Source organism: Bombus vancouverensis, chromosome 17, assembly GCF_051014615.1.
Source record: "Bombus vancouverensis nearcticus chromosome 17, iyBomVanc1_principal, whole genome shotgun sequence".
Taxonomy (NCBI): Eukaryota; Metazoa; Arthropoda; class Insecta; order Hymenoptera; family Apidae; genus Bombus; species Bombus vancouverensis.
Window position 1 is genome coordinate 5,024,468 of NC_134927.1, and position 19,709 is coordinate 5,044,176.

Sequence of the window (19,709 nt, forward strand, 5' to 3'; positions counted from 1 at the left end):
ATTGAATGGCAATTATTAGATAAAACGACCACTTTTCGCGTCATTTACCACGATGTCAGGTCAGAGTGGAGGGCATCGCTTAAGGTTGTCCAAACTCAACGATCAGCTGACGTGCAAATTATGCGGTGGATATTTCATTGATGCCACTACTATCATACAGTGTTTGCATTTGTGTATGTGTATTCTTCTGTCGCTTTTTTAATCCTTCTGTCTGTGGTGAATAAATACAGTTTCATCATTGCAAAAGGGTTAAGCGACGATTCCAACATATTGATGTAAGCGACGATTGTCCAATATATGAGGTACAGGTGCACAAAAGTAAACCACTAATACATTCTTATAATCTCACGTTATCAAACAGCTTTTCTCATAATCCGAGATTCCTAATTGCAATGGAGTTTCGATCGTCCGGGTCCTGTTTCACCCAGGTCTCGTATTATCCTTCCAACTTCACCATAAATTCATCCGTTTTCGAAATTTTAACACGAACACTACGAGGACGTAAATCCTCGAATATCGTGAGATTTAATTAAACTTTCAATCGATTAACTAATTAATTAAATCTAAATGCACGCGCGGCATCGTATCATCAAAACGTATCCTGCGATTCTGTTTTGATTCACGAACACCGATAGACCCTTAAAACGTATTTTATCATAATTTCAGAAGCCTGATTATCCGAATAAAATCATGATAAAATACAAGCATCTGGAAATGTTATTACGACAGACACAACTGAAATCCCATTGTCAACGTTACAAACGTTCATCAAATATTTCGAATATGCAAACTGTCGATGCTAAATCAATAAATAAATTAATCGCGCGAATGCTATGGCAAACAAAAGTAGTGGGTCGTATAGGGAAGCAAGCAATCATTGACCCGTCGTAAGGTAGAAAAGCGGCTCAGTGGATCCGCAAGGCAACAAACGCTTGCCGATCATTGCTTGCACCCAGCAATTTTTCAACGGGAGCATCTCGTCGCCAGCGTTTTTCCGCGCCGCTCTAAGGTAGCCGTGAGCAATCTCGCTGCTATACACCACCACCACACGGATGAACCATCTACTTGGCGTATCAGCCTGAAGAGAGAGACTACACGACGGCGAATCCTCTCCACCGCATCTTCGAAAACGTAGTAGCGTCCTTTTCCAACCTGAAGCCTTACAGCTTTCACGATGCTCGTCGTCCTCGGCGCTGCGTTTGTTCGTTGCGCGTCTAAGCGGGCGCTTGCGCGTGGAAACGGCGCGAGGCGTCGGCGTCGTGCCGGGGGCGTCGCACCAACGTCGTCGGCCAACCGACCGACCGTCTCGACCGAGCGTTCTCCTCTCGCTAGGCCAGTATCAAGCCGGGAGCCGTCGAGAGGGTTGATCCACCTCCGCAATCGGCGCTCACGCTCTTACCACGTACATATCTGACCAAACGTATCATCAGGCCCACGCTCGACCAACGCTAGGCCAACGATAGTAGTCGTGCGCGCGGTTGTACAGAGAGCTGCCGCTCTCGTTCAGGTGCAGTGTGTGTGGCTGGCGGTAGAACTCGGCAGGGTTGGATGAGAAAAATGGGGCGTACGCCGAGCCACGAGAGCCGGATCGATCGCGAAATAAACGTACGCTGGATGGACGACGACGTGGAGTAACCTGTCTGCAGAGTGGAAACAGCAGGCAACGTACGAGGCAACGCACGGTTTTCGGCGCTGGCCAAAGTACTCGCGCCATAGTGCGGTGGATCGCGGCGGTGCTCGTTACGTTCCAGCGAGATCCTTTCCGAGTCCGTGTGTTTTCTTCGTGCGGAGGACAGACAACGTTAAATAGCGCACGGTTGTACGAGCGATGCGAGCTGCGTGACGAGTGAGCGGCACAGAGAGTTGTGCGCGTAATCGGAGCGTGTGCGAGGTTTTCCAATGGTCGTGACATGTTGGCTGTTGATGCTGCGTAGGGTGCGTGGTGAAAGTGGTCGTGTTAACGTGTGTTAGGAGGTCGAGGTCGTGCTACGTATCCAAGTAGCACGGTATCTCGAGGAATCTCGGGTGTCGTTGCTTCGAGGTCGAATGATTCCCTTTCGATCGTGCGATCTCTCGTGACCCTGAGCAAACTCGACTAATTGCTGCGACTCACTCGACATCGCCATAGCAGGGCGATCGTGGCAGAAGAAAGAGAGGCGACACCAGCAATCGACCAAGTGCAGGTTGAGGGCTACTTGAAGAGACTCTGTCGAGAGCACAGACGGAGAAAGTGTGTCAGCGACGTGGTACGAGGCGCCTCGAGGTGCCTTAGGTTAGGTCGCTGCTAGAGTCCCTTGATGCGAGGCGACGATAGAATAACAAACCCGCGAGCAAATGTCGCGTTAATTATCTTGGAATTAAAATTCTTTCCTCGGGCTGAAACGCTACTAGACGAGGCAAACAAAAAGAAGGAAACGCTGACACGATGACGGAAATAATTAAAGCTTCTCATCGGATTCGAGCAGCTCTCGGAGAAGTATCGAATTAGAAAAGAATCGTCCAACTGGTGTAACAACCGTTTAGCCTTGACGTTATCGCGTTTCTTTCGAGATAATTAGCGGATACAACGAAGGATCTCAAAAGGAAATCGTCCAAGCTGGCAATAACTTGCGGAGTTCTATATCCAGCGTGAACATGATCTCGGTGAGAAAATACCGACTGCACATCGATTCGCTAGATGAAAATCTCGCTAACGAGCTTTCGCTCATCTGATTACTGGAAAGTGAATTCATTAAGCGCAATCTAGTGTCGATTTGCACACGTACGAGAGGCCGCAGAAGATTCGTCAGAATCAAATTGTGCATAACGTGATTGTGAAGTGATACTCTCATAAAGCAGCATCCGGTTCGTTACAGGGGATCCAAGTGTAGCTCGAACGTGTGTACGCGCGTTAAGAGAAGAATCGGGTAGTAAGCGTGTTCGAAGCGTGTTTCGTGTGGTCGGCTACTCTTCATTCGTCCGATTTCACTCTGCGATCGGCAAAGTAAAAGACCGTTAACATCGAATACATATCCAGTTACACTGCCGTTTGCCAAGCGCAGCGAATCGAACGTGCTGCATTTCGTTTCTCTAGCAACTTGCCTGGCCAACTACCGCGACAATTTTCAAAGAGTTCCACTTGTTCTCTCACGAACTTGTCGGAACGTAGGATTTTCGTTTGATCGGCAATTTCCTTTCGCCATCTCTGCTGTTTGTTCCGGTTCGTCGATAATCGCGCGATCCCATAAAAGACGGACAAAGCGGACGCAGGGACACGTCCTAGCGAAGGGTGCGAAACAAACGAGCGTCTAGGAGAAAGACTCGCCAAGCGATTCCGCACGGACGTGTGCACAGTCACTCTCTCTTTCCATATCCGCCACCCACGCACGCAGCCGAGGCCGTCCGCGCGTGCGTGCTCACGTGCGACTGCAGCCGGTACAACGTGGCTAGCGAACGAGTACACAAAGTAGCTACGCTGATCAAACGCTGCACGTCCACCGATCCAAGCTATCAGGCTCGCTGGATCAGCTCGTAGCCGAGTGTCAAACCGCCGCTGTTGATCATCCTCTGCGGGCATTTATCCGGTGTAATGTGACGAAGGGAAGAAGAGCAGACTAATCGACTGTCAAAGTTCCAGCCAAGTGTCCTTGACGTACGAGTGAAACAACACGTGCTGTTGAACAATCTGATGAACAGGATTTAGCAGTGCGATCCGCCACAGCTACGATCTGCAACTATGCATTCCTCGCTCGTGACCAGCAACACAGGCGCGCTGATGCCGTTCCTGGTGGTGTTGCTCGGCCAGGTAGCCACGTCCTTCGTGCTGGAGGGCTCGGCCACCAGTTACGCTCAGTTCAGAAAATGGAACGCCGGTCTGAACGGCACGCTAGAGTTCGAGTTCAAGACCGAGCAAGGCAACGGTCTGTTGCTGTACACCGACGACGGCGGCACTTACGACTTCTTCGAGGTGAAACTTGTGGAGAGCGCGCTCAGGCTGAGATACAATCTCGGGGGCGGTGCACAGATCGTCACCGTCGGCCACGACCTGGGCGACGGTCACTGGCACAAGGTGCAGATCACCAGGTGCAACGAAAACACCACGTTGACCGTGGACGGAGTTAGCGCGGTCTCCACGTCCCGCGGCAAGGAGTTCGAGTTCGGCAAACTGGCTGGCAACTCTGACGTTTACGTGGGCGGCATGCCCAGCTGGTACAACAGCAAACTGACGTTGCTGGCGCTGCCCAGTGTGATTTTCGAGCCGAGGTTCAACGGATTCATCAGGAATCTCGTGTACGCCGACGGGGAGAACATGGTGCCCAGGAGGCAGGAGATGAAGAGCCGGGACGCTAAGGTAAATAAATCTTCCTTCCTCTCAGGTCAGGTAACAATGAACTTGGCGATTGTTCGCGATGAATAGAGCGCGCATCGTATATTTACTTGTGCGTGGGATATATGAAAGACTCGATAGGGATGAATGAGTTGCGACTCTCGTAGCGTAGAAATAGAACGAACAGTGAGATTCACAAAGGGTGATCGTTGCACCACGCAGTATCCAACGTTCAACTACCAACGATGTATAAATATTCGTTACGTAACGAGCTAAGGTAACGTGGCGTTATAAAAAATCCACAGTGTTCTTCTATTTTATGCACCATTTTATCTGCTACCCCAGCTCTGTTTATACCGGTTCTTGTATAGTTACTTGCGTCGTGTAACATCATCAATATGTAATTGCGGATCTTGTCATTAGGTGACAATGGCAAAATCCGCAATCATTTAGTTGCCGTGGCAAATTTTCACCCTTTGGCAACGAATTTGTCGATTTGCGAAATAACTGGTTATTTCCTTATTGTCTAGATCTCTGGTATCGAATCTAAAAGATTGTTGTGCGAAGTAAATATTAATAATCTCGTCAGGTGTGGTGAGATTAAAAAAGTGAAATTTACAATTTTGCCAATGACGCCAGGCGAGTAGCATCTGATTTAAGAAATATCGTGATCGCTAAGAAACAGTCCATGTTTCGATCAGTAAGATCCTGCGGTTTCAACGACAAATTTTATACCACGCGTGTAATAGTGGAAATAGCAGGCCGTGTTTCGCGCGTGTTTGCTTGGCAATGGTTCGACAGACCCATCCCTCAAATATTACGTCAAAAATAGTAGGAAACGGCCGATCAATAGGCAGAGAGGATAAAACGATGCAGGGACTCCTCTAATGGCCAGTTTATTTTTGGACTTCTCCAAGTATTTATGACTCCTGTTAGGGAAAAGTTCTCGTTTCGAGGTCCTCGATCCAGAAAAATGTCTTCGGAGTGGATTATCCTGACTTGGCTAAAGCGAAATATTTAGCTTGTGTGAAGAAACAGGTTCTATTTACTGTTATCTGTTACGAGACATCTCGTTCGTAAATTCGGCTAACATTTTTCGCGTATGTACGAATTACCAGTTCGACGAACAAAGTTGTCGAAGCATTTGGCAAAATGAATACGACGATAATTGCATACTGCTACTACTGTCTTCGAATTTCATCTGGAAACTAATAATTGTTACGTATATTATATGATATTAATCAGATTATCTACAAAGGAGCCATCTTACTCGTTAAATAATAAACTCATTTCACCTTTTTCGCTACTTTGTTCTCGGTTTACTTAAAAACCACACATCAGTTTTTGATTTCTGCCTTCTCGCCAATCTTATTCCACAATATGTAAATTTCATCTCTATTTACTTGCTTTCGCATTTTCAAAAACTTTCTGCCCAGCAAAAGATTAATACATCGATAAACGAGCAGTGGAAGGAACAAGATGTTCAAAGCTCAATTTCCAGATAGCAGCATGCACAAGCTGCACAAGCTGAAATATATTCTTGAGAATATATTTACCTGGCAACTACAAATTTACAATAACTACACGGATAATCTAAGATTCTCACCCTCCTCTCTTTCACACACACACATACACACACAGTGTTATATTTTGTCATTATAGTACAGCGTATTTTATATTCTACGATTTAAAGTGGGTCTTCTATGGCGTTCTTCTTGGCAACTCACTTAGTTGCCAACCCATTAGATTTTAGACGAAACCCTTAGAAACGAAACAAAATTTGACGAGTGAAAAATTTCAAAATTGTGCACACGCGTTCCTCCCTTTTCTTGGTATTTTCCGGTAGCTTAACGGTGCGTCGATGTATCGTAGTTTGTAAAATATTTACGTGCGTACATGCATAGTTAACACAGTAGCACGTAAATAATTTATAATGCAATTCTATGATTTTCTTAGGGGACAGAAACCAACGATATATTACTGTGATTTTGTGACACAAATGTCTAAGCTGATTTTTCAAACGAGTAACATGTACGCGATATTCGTACAGCGAACATGTTCATGACATTCACAATGATTTCCCTTGGGAAGCAGGTCAGTAACAAACAAATTTTTATGCTATGTACAGAGCGTTCGGTTATAGACAAAATATGTAAATTACTGGGAAACTATCTACTGTATGAATTAGGGGCTACGCTAATCTGGCGTAATTAGTCTCTTTTTTTTTTGTATGTGGTTAGGTAGACGTCATGTGAAGGTGATACACGGTATGTAGCTTTAAATGCAACGATCGACCCCTGGAAAAAGATATTAAGCTATTTATGTGGAAAATGTATTAGTTCAGCAGATATTACAACTTTGACTGGTCAAATTTGACATATGGGAGACAAAGACCTGTGTCTTTCTGTGTCTCACTGTCGAGAATTGTGAATCTTAATCGCCGAAATAAAAGCTAAGGAACACTAAGGCTACACTTAGGATTCATATTAAAATAGTTTCAGATTTATTTAATAAACGATTCCCAGGATATTCGTCGATACATTTGCACGCGTCTCAGCGCTCTCTTTGTCTCGCCATCTTCCATATAGCACTGCCAACGGATCAGTTACATTCGATCGTTTTTCGAGACGCCGCGCACACACGTACTTCCACACAGTCGTATTCACATACGCGTGTCACTACTACGCGGCCAATCTAGTCCAGCACACGAAATTATACATATCCCAATACTCACACATCGAATTTGTCAGATTAGAGTTCCAACATCTGCTAAACCAACAGCTTTTTCACACAAACGAAGGCTTCTCATAGACAACACTGCAAGGGACCGAGCATCAAGTTCTTTAGGAGCGGGAAATAGCTGCTCTCATTTGAAATCATTTTCAGAATTTAATCTGATTATTAGAAGATCTTAAGTGTACGATAGTCCAAATGCATCGCAGACTTTTCCATTTTGCACCAGCATGGTGGAAATTCATCGGAAAAATGATCGTATTTGTACGTGTCACGTGTCAGTTTTAGAGAAAGCTACTATTCCCAAGATAACTTGTACGAGAAGCAAACAATATATTTGTTCAAGATGTACGTCGACGATGATATATTTGTACAAAGAAACGTATGTCGCCTTGCTATGACCTATACCTGGTGATCTACAAAAAAAATTAAGTAGGTCAGACTATGTCCCCTTTGAAAGCATTCGGTTCTTATGCGAACTGCTTTCTCATACAGTGAATAGCATTTTAGCGAGCAATTTGCGTGTTTTCTTTGTCCTTAGACTACTCTGTATATATTTTACCGATTTCTTTTCCATGCAATCATCCGGCAGTCAGTTGTGCCACGATTTACCAACCTCCATACACCAACATTCTCTTTCTCTATGTATCTGTCACTGTGAAACACGTTAACCACATTGCGTCCGGATATAACAGCAGCATTTTACTTTGATATTCGGAATACTCGTGGCATCGCTTAAGCGCTATTTAACATAAGAATCTCCGCGATTTATTCCATCTGTATCATCAAAAACTAAATCCTAACTACACGCCGTGGCGCTCTATATGGAAGTATTGGAAACTAAGTGATTGCGGGGTTTGTCAATAGAAACTAATGTCAAAATCCGCAGTCACTTAGTTGCCAACAAAATAGATATTTCCAGTGTAAAATAAAATGATTTAATTTGAAAAATTCGCGACTTGGGAAACAAGTCTGAAAGGTTGCTTTTTCGCAGCAACCGTTTTCGTGGTTTTCGTGTCTAAAATCGACTGACAACTAAGTGATTGCGGGCTTTGTCAATAGAAACTAATGTCAAAATCCGCAACCACTTAGTTGCCAACCCAATAGATATTTTCAGTATAAAATAAAATGTTTTAATTTGAAAAATTCACGACTCGGGAAACAAGTCTGAAAGGTTGCTTTTTCGCAGCAACCGTTTTCATGGTTTTCGTGTCTACAATCGACTAAATGCGGCAATACGTACTAAATATAAATCCATCGGTCGCGTGTAATCGCCAGAAACATTTCATAACTTTTATCTCCAAGATATCAAGAATTGGCTACGTCCACGTTAATCTGGGCCAGCCATCGCACAGACGTATTGTTACACACGCTGCTGACACCGTTTCGGTGCTTCGTGACGCCAGGCTCGTTTAAAAGAAAAAAAAAAAAAAAGAAGAAAGGGGGGAAAGAAGAAAAGCAGACGAAAAAATGAAATGGTTTTTTTTCCTGTTCTTTGCACACAGCTACAGCTGAAAATTCCTTTCCGCTCTTCCTCGTTTTCTGAAATGGACTCTTGTTTAACAACAGAGAGGAGAGCGACGCGGAGAACTACTTGTTAGGCTCTGTGGTTGTTACGTTAATCAAAAAGACGACGCTTATTTTTCTTGCGACTGTTTCGCAGGGAACCAGCCGCGTAAATCAACGATAAACTGCTAAAAGTAATTTAACGTTTAGCTGGATTTTACGGCAGCGCCTGTCTGAAACCGCACATGCTGCAACTACTTAGACGCGTCCGTGAGAGAACGCCGTATATTTCGAAGGATTTATTCGGATTTTAAAACGTTCGGTATTTTAAACGATGGCCAGACTGCTTGAAATTTCTCCGTGAATAATTGCGTTCTGTTCGAAAATTGGATAACAATTAAAGCGAAACCTTCCTGTTTATGGCCGACAAGATGTCAATTACAGAATATCCCGTTGTTGGTTGCGCGGCGGATTAAGCACGCGATGCTGCGAGACTCGTAACATTTTGAGAATCACATCGCTACGCGATGATTCGCGATGTTTTGAACGAACATACGTTCGCTAACATTTGGCTGGAAATTTACCTGTCCAACATTGACCTCAAGTTTCTATGATAAATCTTTTGCATGCTGCTTTCTTTGTAGAAATATGCTACATAGTCGAAGAGGGTAGTTTTCGCTCTGAACACGTCTTATTTTATTAACGTAACAGGCGTGCAAAATCATTTTATTAATGTGATTCTTAAAATGTAATACTATCCTTATTTATGGAACTTTTCGAAACGCGAACACAGTATATAAATGTTAGGTTGGCAACTAAGTGATTGCGGATTTTTCCATACCACCTAATGACAAAAGCCGCAATCACTTAGTTGCCAATACCTACAGTCGGTCACGAAGCACGCTACACAATTTTAATTGCCAAGTTTTATATTTTTGACAAATGTACAAGAATCAAGAAAAATCTGTCACATCGTAATGCGCCGCAGTATCTAAACGATGGTAGAAAAAATCTTTTGAATTGTTATTTATCGTCGTCTAAATATCAAAAGGAACACCGAGAAACTGCGTATTTTATGTCGGAATATCTTTCGAACGCAAGATACACATTCAGCAATTTTTTAATTCATCCTTCCATTAAATAATCTCGATGTTTGTACATGTTTGTACGCACGTTGAATCACAAGTGCGCATTAATTGCGTTACCAATGTGCTCAGAATGAGCGAACAAGGTCGATATACACAAATTTTGAAGTACAAATAAATTACCAATATTTCATCAGGAGAAGAAAAAGCCAGCTCGTGAGAAATGACAAGGAACGTTTGGTAAAATGAAAACAAATCAGTGTTGATTATTTAAAAAAAATTATTTCCCCAAAACGTTTGTTTCATGTTGAACATACAGGAAACCCAACTAAATATCAAATATTAATCTATGAATCATCGTTATTAGTTTCAGTACTTTATGTGCACAATTTAATTGTTGCTTAATTTCATGCCCATAATTAGCGTCATATAATTAGAGTGTGAAACGTTTACGACTTTCTTTCAGACTTAGATAAATAATAACCGGAAAGCTTATCTGCATAGTAGCGTTACATAACCTAATACACCTCTGTCTTTGTCCATTTACGATAAATAACACTATACAATAACGATAACAATATAAACATAAATAATAATTTTCCCTCCATTTATCTGCACAGTTATCTACACAGCACAATGTGACACAATGTAACACGCATTTACTGCTGTTCTCGCACGTTCCAAATGAAATTCGAAAATCTAAAGCTAAGAATTGCTAAAAGTGTACAGCGTTGGAAACGTCTTGTGGCCAACTGTAGGTCAGTATCATAGCCACAGTTGAGCCAGCACTCAGTCGTGTTAGGAGCATTACAAAACAAGCTGTCGACAGTCGAGGGTTAATAGGAGTCATTGTTGTAGATGAAAATCTCGCTGCCTGGCGCTTCCACCTTACTTCATATTCCTTACGACAATATCAATTTAGCAGTGGCAGTGTTCGTCTCGTTGGAGGGAATTCGCGGCGAGTTCCATCGAGCCACAAACTGCTCGTCCGTGTACGAATGAAACACGAAGGATGAATGTAATCTCGGCCGTTGGCAGGGGCGTGGCCGCGAAGGTATCCAAAGGACGAAACCGAGAGAAACACAATTTCTGGCACGTCGATAAATCCAAGTCGGCCACGTGCATTGTAGGCAACGTTTGTTGCATTGAGCGCGTTCTGATGTAGCAAGGACGATAACGTCGGCCGAATTATACTATGGCGTGCGAGTTACGTTGACCAAGTAACGTCCCCGGCCCCCCTCCCCTCACGGATATTCTCGATTTGTCTCCTTATCTAATCGTTCGCAGATACGTCCGTTATGCTTGGCCGCTGGCAAACGAGCAGCGTCGTTAAAATTCGAATAGTTGAGCGTAATAACAGGCAAAGCGCGGATGCACTCTTGGCAGCCGGCCACCTGCAGAAATATGAACCGGCGCTGGCGGGAACAATGCCCCGTCGTCTCCTTCCACCAAACTCCTTTTTCTGGATACTTTCTGAACTTGCTGAGAACGCCACACATTGTCTTGCTTCTTCGACAAGCAAACATGTGTAAAGTTTGTACGACCGATTCAAGTTCTAGTTAAGACTATTTGATGTTGATGACGACTATGAAAGGACAGCGATGTAGGATGTATTTCGTATAAGTATCGTTTCTAACGATATACGATAATGATCGATGTGCCTAAGCGATGTACGTAACTGTTGGGTGTCTCAGTTTCGAACGACGAGACTTCACCGGAGACGAGAGAAAAAAGCGTTAGAAAAAATGTTAAAAAGAATGTGAAAGGAGGAAAGAAATGAACGTAGGTTGTGCGAAAGCTTTGTATTAAAGTTAGGCGAGAAGCATAAAAACTGGTGGCTTCGAGTTGAGACTTTATATTTTGAAATGTCTGCCGCTTTCGAACGTATGGTTGAAAGATCGAGTTTCTCCGAATTTCATGCTCGTTTCCTTCGCAGAATCACCGAACGCAACGTGAATCTTTCGTGCCGGTTCTTGTCTCGAATTTCTCGTTCGTACGACGCGCTATCGCGTTTATCGCTCCACGCGATCTTGCGGGTCAAACAATGTGTCCATCTTCCATGACGTTCGTCTGTACGTATATTTTTGTTTTAACTTTTTTATAAAGCGTTTGCATTTTTATAAACCGGCGTTTGCGTGTAACACTTTTTTTAAAATTTCTTTCCGTAGAATAAACTTCATGGAACGAAGCTCGATCGTTTAAAATTGAGACACCCCGTATAAAGTAGATGAATTTCTATGAATTACTTGAATGATACTTGAGAATTTTACGTATCGATACGTCTGCCACGATAACGTTCGTCTGTAGGTATATTTTTGCCATAATTATTTTTACAAAGCGTTTGTAGACCTATGTTTGCGTATAACGTTTGATCATTTAAAATGAAGACACCTTGTATAACATAGAAGAGCTTCTTCCTTATCATTTTTTTTTTTTTTTTTTAATCTATTATCCATTTGGCAAAGTTCATGAAAATACGAATTTTTTCGATTGGCAACTAAGGAAATGCGGGATTCGTCAATAGCAACTAATCGTCGTTCGCGATGCGCCAGTTCCCGCGCTTTTTTCCACCGACGAGACTCGGATCAGATTACAACAAAAAACGCAGCTTGTCCGCTCGTAGCATTTGTTGTTCCCACGTTTATCGCCCATTGTGTTACATCCAACAAATACTGTGCTTTCTCCCTGCGACTTTTTTTTTTGACAAGTTTCATGCTCTTACGTTTTTTTCGAATCGATTTGTTTAGCGTGTCTTGACGATCTTCTTACGAATCAGAGAGGCGAAGAAAAAGGAACGCGAGTTCGCTCGCGTGAATTACGTAACTGCTGGTAAATTGCATCTAAGAAACGGTAGCTGGAAATTCGAACGCACAAAGAAACGGCTGGGAGCTTGGGAAGAAGATGAAACGGCCGGTGTGTCTCTGCCAGCCACGTAGCTGCGCTTTCACTGTTTCTACGCGTACAAATAAATGAACTCTCGTCTTCTCCTTGTTCGAGCGGTTTGCCAACTCTTTGAATTCCATGCTGCTCCTCGATACGATGATTTCGCAAAGACACAACAATATAACGGGTGTAAATTTTGAAGGGTACAGACTATACACGTGCATTGGGAAAATATAACGGCGACTATGTACATATGTATGCACGTGTGTACATCTTGCGCAATTCCTACGCTCCTGAGTGTGCTGTAAGTGCGTAAGACACACAGTATAGTCGTTGAGGATGCCAGAGAATTGCAAGTGCGCGTGTACGTCGAGTGTTTGGCAATTCGTAAGCTGCAAAGTCCTAACATGTACAGCTAAACGGTTGATCCTGTTGGAGGACCCTTTGGCAACTAAGTGAATGCGGATTTCGTCATTACCACCTAATGACGCAATCACTTAGTTGCCAGCCCAATATATCTGAATGTGATTCAAACTATATCTGGTCTCGTTCCAATCAGAAAAATCTCATAAACACATTAGCGATAGTTCAGTCTACAAGCAGCTAGAATTAAAAAGATTTTCGTCATTGTCCCATGGGTAATTGAATTCGGATCTGGTTACTATCTATTCAGCTATCGAAGTTCGCGACGTGTCAAAGGGAACACAGGCACCGCTCGAGGGAAATTTCACCAGCAGCGAGAACGACGACTGACTAATTACGGGGAACAGAAAGACGAGCGATTAGAACGACACTGGTGTATTTATTGACTTGTAATTGGGAATTTCTGGAGCACGCTGTTTGCCATTTAATTCCACGAAACAGGTTAATTCCATGGGATATGCGTTGTAAAAGTATCTAAACATCTATAACAGGTTATTGATCGACGTGGTTTTTCTCATTAAAACGAGATCAAACGCTTTCGTCCGCTACGTATACACGTAAATATGGTTCGAATTATATCGCGTTTGGTCTCGTTTTAATCAGAAAAATTCCACAAATAGGCTAGTGAACGTTTACTTTTGGAAGGGCGAGAGGTAAAAAAGTTTGGTCGTTGTCTAACGGGTAATTAGTATTTTTCATGCAAATCGATGGAATTGGCGTCAGGTTACGCTGCCTGCGGTACGTCAAAAGCAACACTGGCTGATCTCTTCGTTAACCAGCAGTGGAACCGGCGACCGATCAATTACGAGGAATATAGCGGCGATCAATTACAGAGAAAATACCGTAGCTTTCATCTGTGAACACGCATACGCGGAATATAATTTGAAAAGCAAAGTTCGAATAAATCTGCAATAAGTGACTCGTTAACCGAGATCGTGATTTATTATGGTAACATGTCGCGTAACCATTTGTGTACGTGCAGCAATCAGTTTTGGCTTAGAAGCAACGTGCATATATATCCACGTCGCGAATAAATTTCTCTAACAAACGTAGAATTATAAAGGAGATAAGTACTATGGGTAAGAAAAGAGCATAATACAAGGCTACAGCATGTAACCCTCTAATACACAGATTTTACTGGCTTTTCCCAAGTAATAAATCGCAGCAGCTGGTTTTTACAATCTTCAGCTATCGCTTATCCGCCTTAATATCCGGCTTTTACAATACCCTAATAGCAGTAGGTCGATTCTGAAAGTTGACCGTGTTCGATTTTCCATCGGAATATTTAATATCCTCCACGAATATTCATACCTTACGGCTGGGAGGAAAAGCAAGATTAACTCGTTCTTCTCGCCATGTTTCTTCCGGAGAATCCTAAGTTCTTAACCGAGAGCTTCACAGTTCTATTCGACAGCATCGCTCTTTACAATTTTGATATTTCTTTCGAAAACAACCGTGAGACGTTCTTCCATAAAATTGATTTTTATCTATTTATCTGTGTTTTAAGAGCATTCGCGAGATACAGGTAGAAATGATAGTGAGATTAACCGAGTTACACATTGGACTCGGAGCAAACGCGTTTTACTGGCTGACACGATCACGGTCGTTCCACTTATTCGAATCGAGAAGCAAAACTATTCTTAACGCTTTGACTGCCACGTCGAAATCACATGTTTCACTCAGGGAGTATTTGTTTATTCAAAGGGTATAATGGCAAAATAATAATAAATTGATGATGTAAGACAACATTCTTCCCCAATGGACCATTTGATCCAGGAAATATTCATATGAAAGTAGTAATATTCTAATGAATATGTTTTAATATTTATTTTAAATAATTGATAAAAGTCGAAACAATATATGTTTTTAACACTTACTGGAACTTAATATGTAATTCCACAATCGTTGGATATCTTTTGCTTAAAAAATTCGAAACTAATATCACAATTTACTCATCAAACGTATTAACACTTTGACTGCCACGCCGAAATCACATGTTTCACTCAGGACGACACGGGAGTATTTGTTTATTCAAAGGGTATAATGGTAAAATAATAATAAATTGATGATGTAAGACAATATTCTTCCCCGATGGACCGTTTATCTTATTGTTGGTCACGGGTGACCACCGTGGCGCCTTGGTAACAGTTGATAGCGACATGTTGTGACAAGGTTTCCATTGTTTCAACAAACCATTCGCATTCGTCATTTCGTCGTAAGCAAAACGTGCAGAATATCGAATCGTGTAGAGGATATTAGTAAACAGTATTACGATTATTTTTATGATTTCGGCGAAATATTCGGCTGAAATGATAGAGGCGCGGAAAAAAGATTATGTTCGTGGTAAACCAATGGTAGTGGTAGATTACAACAGAGGAAAATGTGCTGTAGATTTATCAGATCAAATGATAGCATATTCTACAGCACATAGAAGGACCCTCGAGTGGTATACAAAATTAGCTTTAGAGTTATCGTTAAATACATCAATTTCAAACGCGATGATACTCTATAAACAAGCAACAATGACAAAAATCAAGATACCAGATTTTAGAATGGCACTCGCCATGCACCTTACACGGTGCCATTCACCAGAACCGTCAAATATACTTATTCGATAAAGATTGCCACACGAAATACAGAAGAAAGAAGGGCAAGCGTAGTTGGCGCGAAAATTTTGCAGAGAATGTTATAAAAAAAATGTTAAACAGTTGGGATCAAAAATTGCTAAGCATCGGACCAAAAGGTGACCACCTATTGTCCAGATTGTATTGACGAGCCACATTTATGTTTAGAGTGTTTTAACACAGTGCACCGTTAGATGCAACATTTGTTCTCATTTTTTTATTGTTGTTCTAATAAAAATGTTTAACTGTTCAATGGGGCACTTTTTATTTCAAAGTATCTTCTATTAATCGGTTATATTCAAAATACCCTAACTTTTTCATACAATTTTTACAATTATAAGAAGTTGAAACTCTCCGATCGCCAATGACCCACCGTGGCGTCACAGGAGAAACCGTGGCCGGGTCATATTTGACCAACGTGGCAGTCAAAGTGTTAATTAACATAATCGTGGTTATAACGTGAATGAGATCTGCGAGGGAAAATATGGAGAATTTCACGACTTTTTAAACGACAGAGCTTCTCCACCTTCCAGTGTCTAATATTTCCAACCTTTTCATGGCCAGCAACGCGAGCCTAAAGAACAAAAAAACAGAACAATTTCTCGACAACTCTGAGATACGGCGTGCGGCTATTTTGAAAAATCCAGTTTCCACTGCAACTGTGCTTAAAGCTCGCGTGTTGCGCCTTCCATGCGTATCGTTTTCTCCAAATCTCTACACCTTCGTTAATCGTACGAATGCGAGAAAGTGGCGCTGCAAATACAATTCCGAGAATCTGTTCTTCCAGAGAAGCGAAAACGCTCGCAAAAATCCAGAGACAAAGATATTTCTCATGTTCCCAGTTAGCATACTCCTCTAAATAACAATTAGCCTTCGCTCAGTGGTTCTTGCAGATTGCACACACGCGCTTATTACGCACGCTAATCGTTTATTACGTGGCGTAATAGGACGCGATAAGCCGCGAGGCAGATAAGTTAATGTATGCAAAGCGGCACGTGCGACAGGCTATCAATTATGCGCGTTTCAACGGTGTTTTTTCCGAGAGTTTGAATCCCGTGTTATTGAACGGCCGGTGTTTCATACGCGTCCGCGGAGCTACGGAATCGAAAGCAACGAAAAAGACGATAAACGTGATTAATAGACGACGAAAGGATATGGTTGCTGGAAAGATAAGTTTGCCTCCGGCGTCTTTTCGCTTCGACGTTGACTGATCGCCGTGGATTAATCGCCACTAATACCCGCGAAACTTATTTCATTTTTCGATGTAGCAATTAGCGGTATGCGATGTAATTATTCAGCCGGTCTTACACGCGAGCTTTCATTAATTTCCTTAATCTGATATGATGCAATTAGCGCTACGTTACGAGCGCGCTTCCTCCGCCGCGTTATTGGCATTCGACGATCCCAAGGAACACGTTATAATCAATCACGGCCAATTACTATCGAGCAACAAGTCCGATGTTTCAATTTAACATCGATATTGCGAAAAATGATTTGTATCCTGATTTACCGCCAGCAACCACCTTTGTCACCGTTTCCAAATTTAATTAGACGTTGTTCCGCGATCGTATAATACGATATATATATATATATATATATATATATATTTGGTTAAAACCATCGAAACGTATGGTGGAAAACTGAAAAACATGAAATCGCAGCGACTGCGTAATTTGATAAATATATTTTGTTGGAAACGTATGGAAAATTGGAGGAAAAAGGGGAACGCGGACGACGGGCATTTTTGTTACGGGCCCTTCGATTGAAAGTAAAACAAGATAGCAGAATTATCGTAGAGTGGCTGCTTCGTCAGAGTGAACTTAATTAACTCGTAACACGCCGCTCGTGCAACCTTCCATAATTACATTAACAAGCGTTATCAGTGGAGAGATAAGCTTTACGCCTGTTCGCCCATTCGTTCAACTTATGACTCTTAAAAAGCTAAACAAAAAAAAAAAAAAAGAACACACACACAAAAGGGTAACAGGGAGAAAAAAAAGATTGTCACGGAAAATAATGTTGCTCGGTTAATGAAAATATCTACATTAAAAGTGGCTGGTGTAGTAGGCCTGTACTATCACTGTCACTGTAGCGGATGATAACGCGTCCATGATCTATCAACGAGTGGACTATGATGGATGGATTTGTAGATTATGTGTCGATCAATAGCGGCCATGCGGGCTCGCGTATCGTGAGATGCGCGAAATTTACCAGTGAAGCGATTGATAAATGTGTTTGAATTTCTTACACGCATTTGCCACGGCTATGTAGGACGCGAGCTGTTAATTCGCGTTATACTATGTTCCACCCACACGAGCCAGTAATTGAAACGTATAGAGGATCATAATATCGATGGGATCTCTGTTACGAGTCTCACGTGTCCGTCATTCTTAGGCTCCACGATTTATAGTCCCTTTCACCTTGACATTTCGCGCAGATGGTCTTCCGGATTGGACAGTGACAACGTTGCAATTAGAACCGCGTTGCGTGCACCATAGTATGCAACAGGATAGGACAAGGCACGCAAAAATACATGGCAATTGTAAAGAATGGGGTTTGGCGAAGATTCTTCGAAGCCGGTAAACATTCCAGCATTTTTTGTCGATTCAGCAACGAAAAACTAAGTTCACGAACAAGGGATATCGTAGTGTGCGTTCTATGGCTGGGTGCAGGAATCTCATACTTCTGCAAAAACGAACTAAACCCGGTATCGAGTTTCTAAGCAAGTGTGTGTTCTATATAAAAAACGACAATTTCCAATTCCATCTAGAAACATTTATGGTGATGTTTGTTCATGGCAATGTGAACATTTTTCGTAATGTAAACTTTCAGCAAAGTGAACGTAAAACACCCGTGGCATAAGCTTTGATTCCCTGTTTTCAGAGAAGATAGAAAGAAAAGAAGTTGGGTGAGAAATCATTTGAACAGCAACTTCTTAACGCGTCTTTACGCGCTAATATCTCAACTTCACAAATACGTCGCTACTTCTTATCTGCACGGATTCTTGTTCGAACACTGTAAAGCAAGAAGAAAGTGAATTGTCGTTGCTTACTCGCGCATTAAAATTCTTATGCCCCGAGGCTTACTATAGGTCGCGTTCCTAACCGTCTCCCTTGGTATTACAGTGTCGAAGACAGATCGTATTACATGACCAGCGAGATATACACAAAGTAGCGATAAGCGCATAGTGTCGTCAAGCAGCGTGTTCTAAAAAACATCGAATCGCCTTCCGTCCGTTATTTTACCTACACAAAAAACGTGGTAACTTGAGCATAGGCGCGAACGATTACGAGAGCCGAGCGTGGTGGGGATCGTCTGCAAGAGAAGCAAAGGAAAAAAGCGAAGGGCAGTCAGTATGATACGGGGATTCAAAGCGAATGCATCGAGAAGTTCAGAGAAATAAAATCAAGATCGCTTAGTCAAACGAACACATCGAGAATTATAATAATAAATTAGTTGTATCATCGTTAAATCATTTGTAACGTGTTAAATGATAATTTTAAATATTGTTAAAAATAGAAGCTCGTATTAACACTATTAATTCAGTGCTACAATCATTTGAGCTACCTCTGGTATCCTAATCGAATCAGGGGAACGACTGGTTCGCGGCGTCGACTATCAGAATCATAGCGAGAATTTACCTCTCACTGACGCGACTCTTCGCGAACGGTCGTAACAAAAATTGACAGTAACAAGAACACTAGTCAGGGAAATAAATCCATACTTTTCCAGATACACGATAAATTCTCTTCTAATCTGTCCGAGTTCTCGTCGTTGTATCGTTCTCGTGTCTGACGCTTAAAAATCCTTCCCAAATATATTACGCGCGATATTTACATAAATCGATGGCGCGGAAATTTCTTTAAAACGTCGAAGGGAATACGTTTAAACGCGAGCGATATTTCGAGAGCAGAAAATGTTAGTATCAAGCACACTAAGACGAGTTTGCACAGAATTAAAGCAAGTGACTGCGCTTCGCGCGAATGTTGCGTTTGCGATTCGAACAGATATGTGTGTGTATGTGTGTGTGTGTGTGTGGTTTTTGTATTGACAAGTGCACAGAGGAGTGTGGGTGTCGGCCATTCGTTAATACTCGTTTCTCCTGGATCCTTGTTGCTCTTAAGATGTGCTAGCTTCTCGAGTGCCCTT

General features: G+C 42.3%; 1 protein-coding gene across 1 annotated transcript in view; it reads left to right on the forward strand.

Annotated features, from left to right (window-relative positions):
- The first annotated feature begins 1,318 nt into the window (after nt 1–1,318).
- The window catches only part of Nrx-1 (neurexin 1), a 600,022-nt gene continuing 581,631 nt past the window's right edge, over nt 1,319–19,709 (forward strand). Inside the window, exon 1 of the mRNA XM_033349833.2 lies at nt 1,319–4,330. Within this exon, the coding sequence (XP_033205724.2) occupies nt 3,716–4,330 (615 nt within the window). The 5' untranslated portion in view covers nt 1,319–3,715. The remainder of the gene's footprint in view (nt 4,331–19,709) is intronic.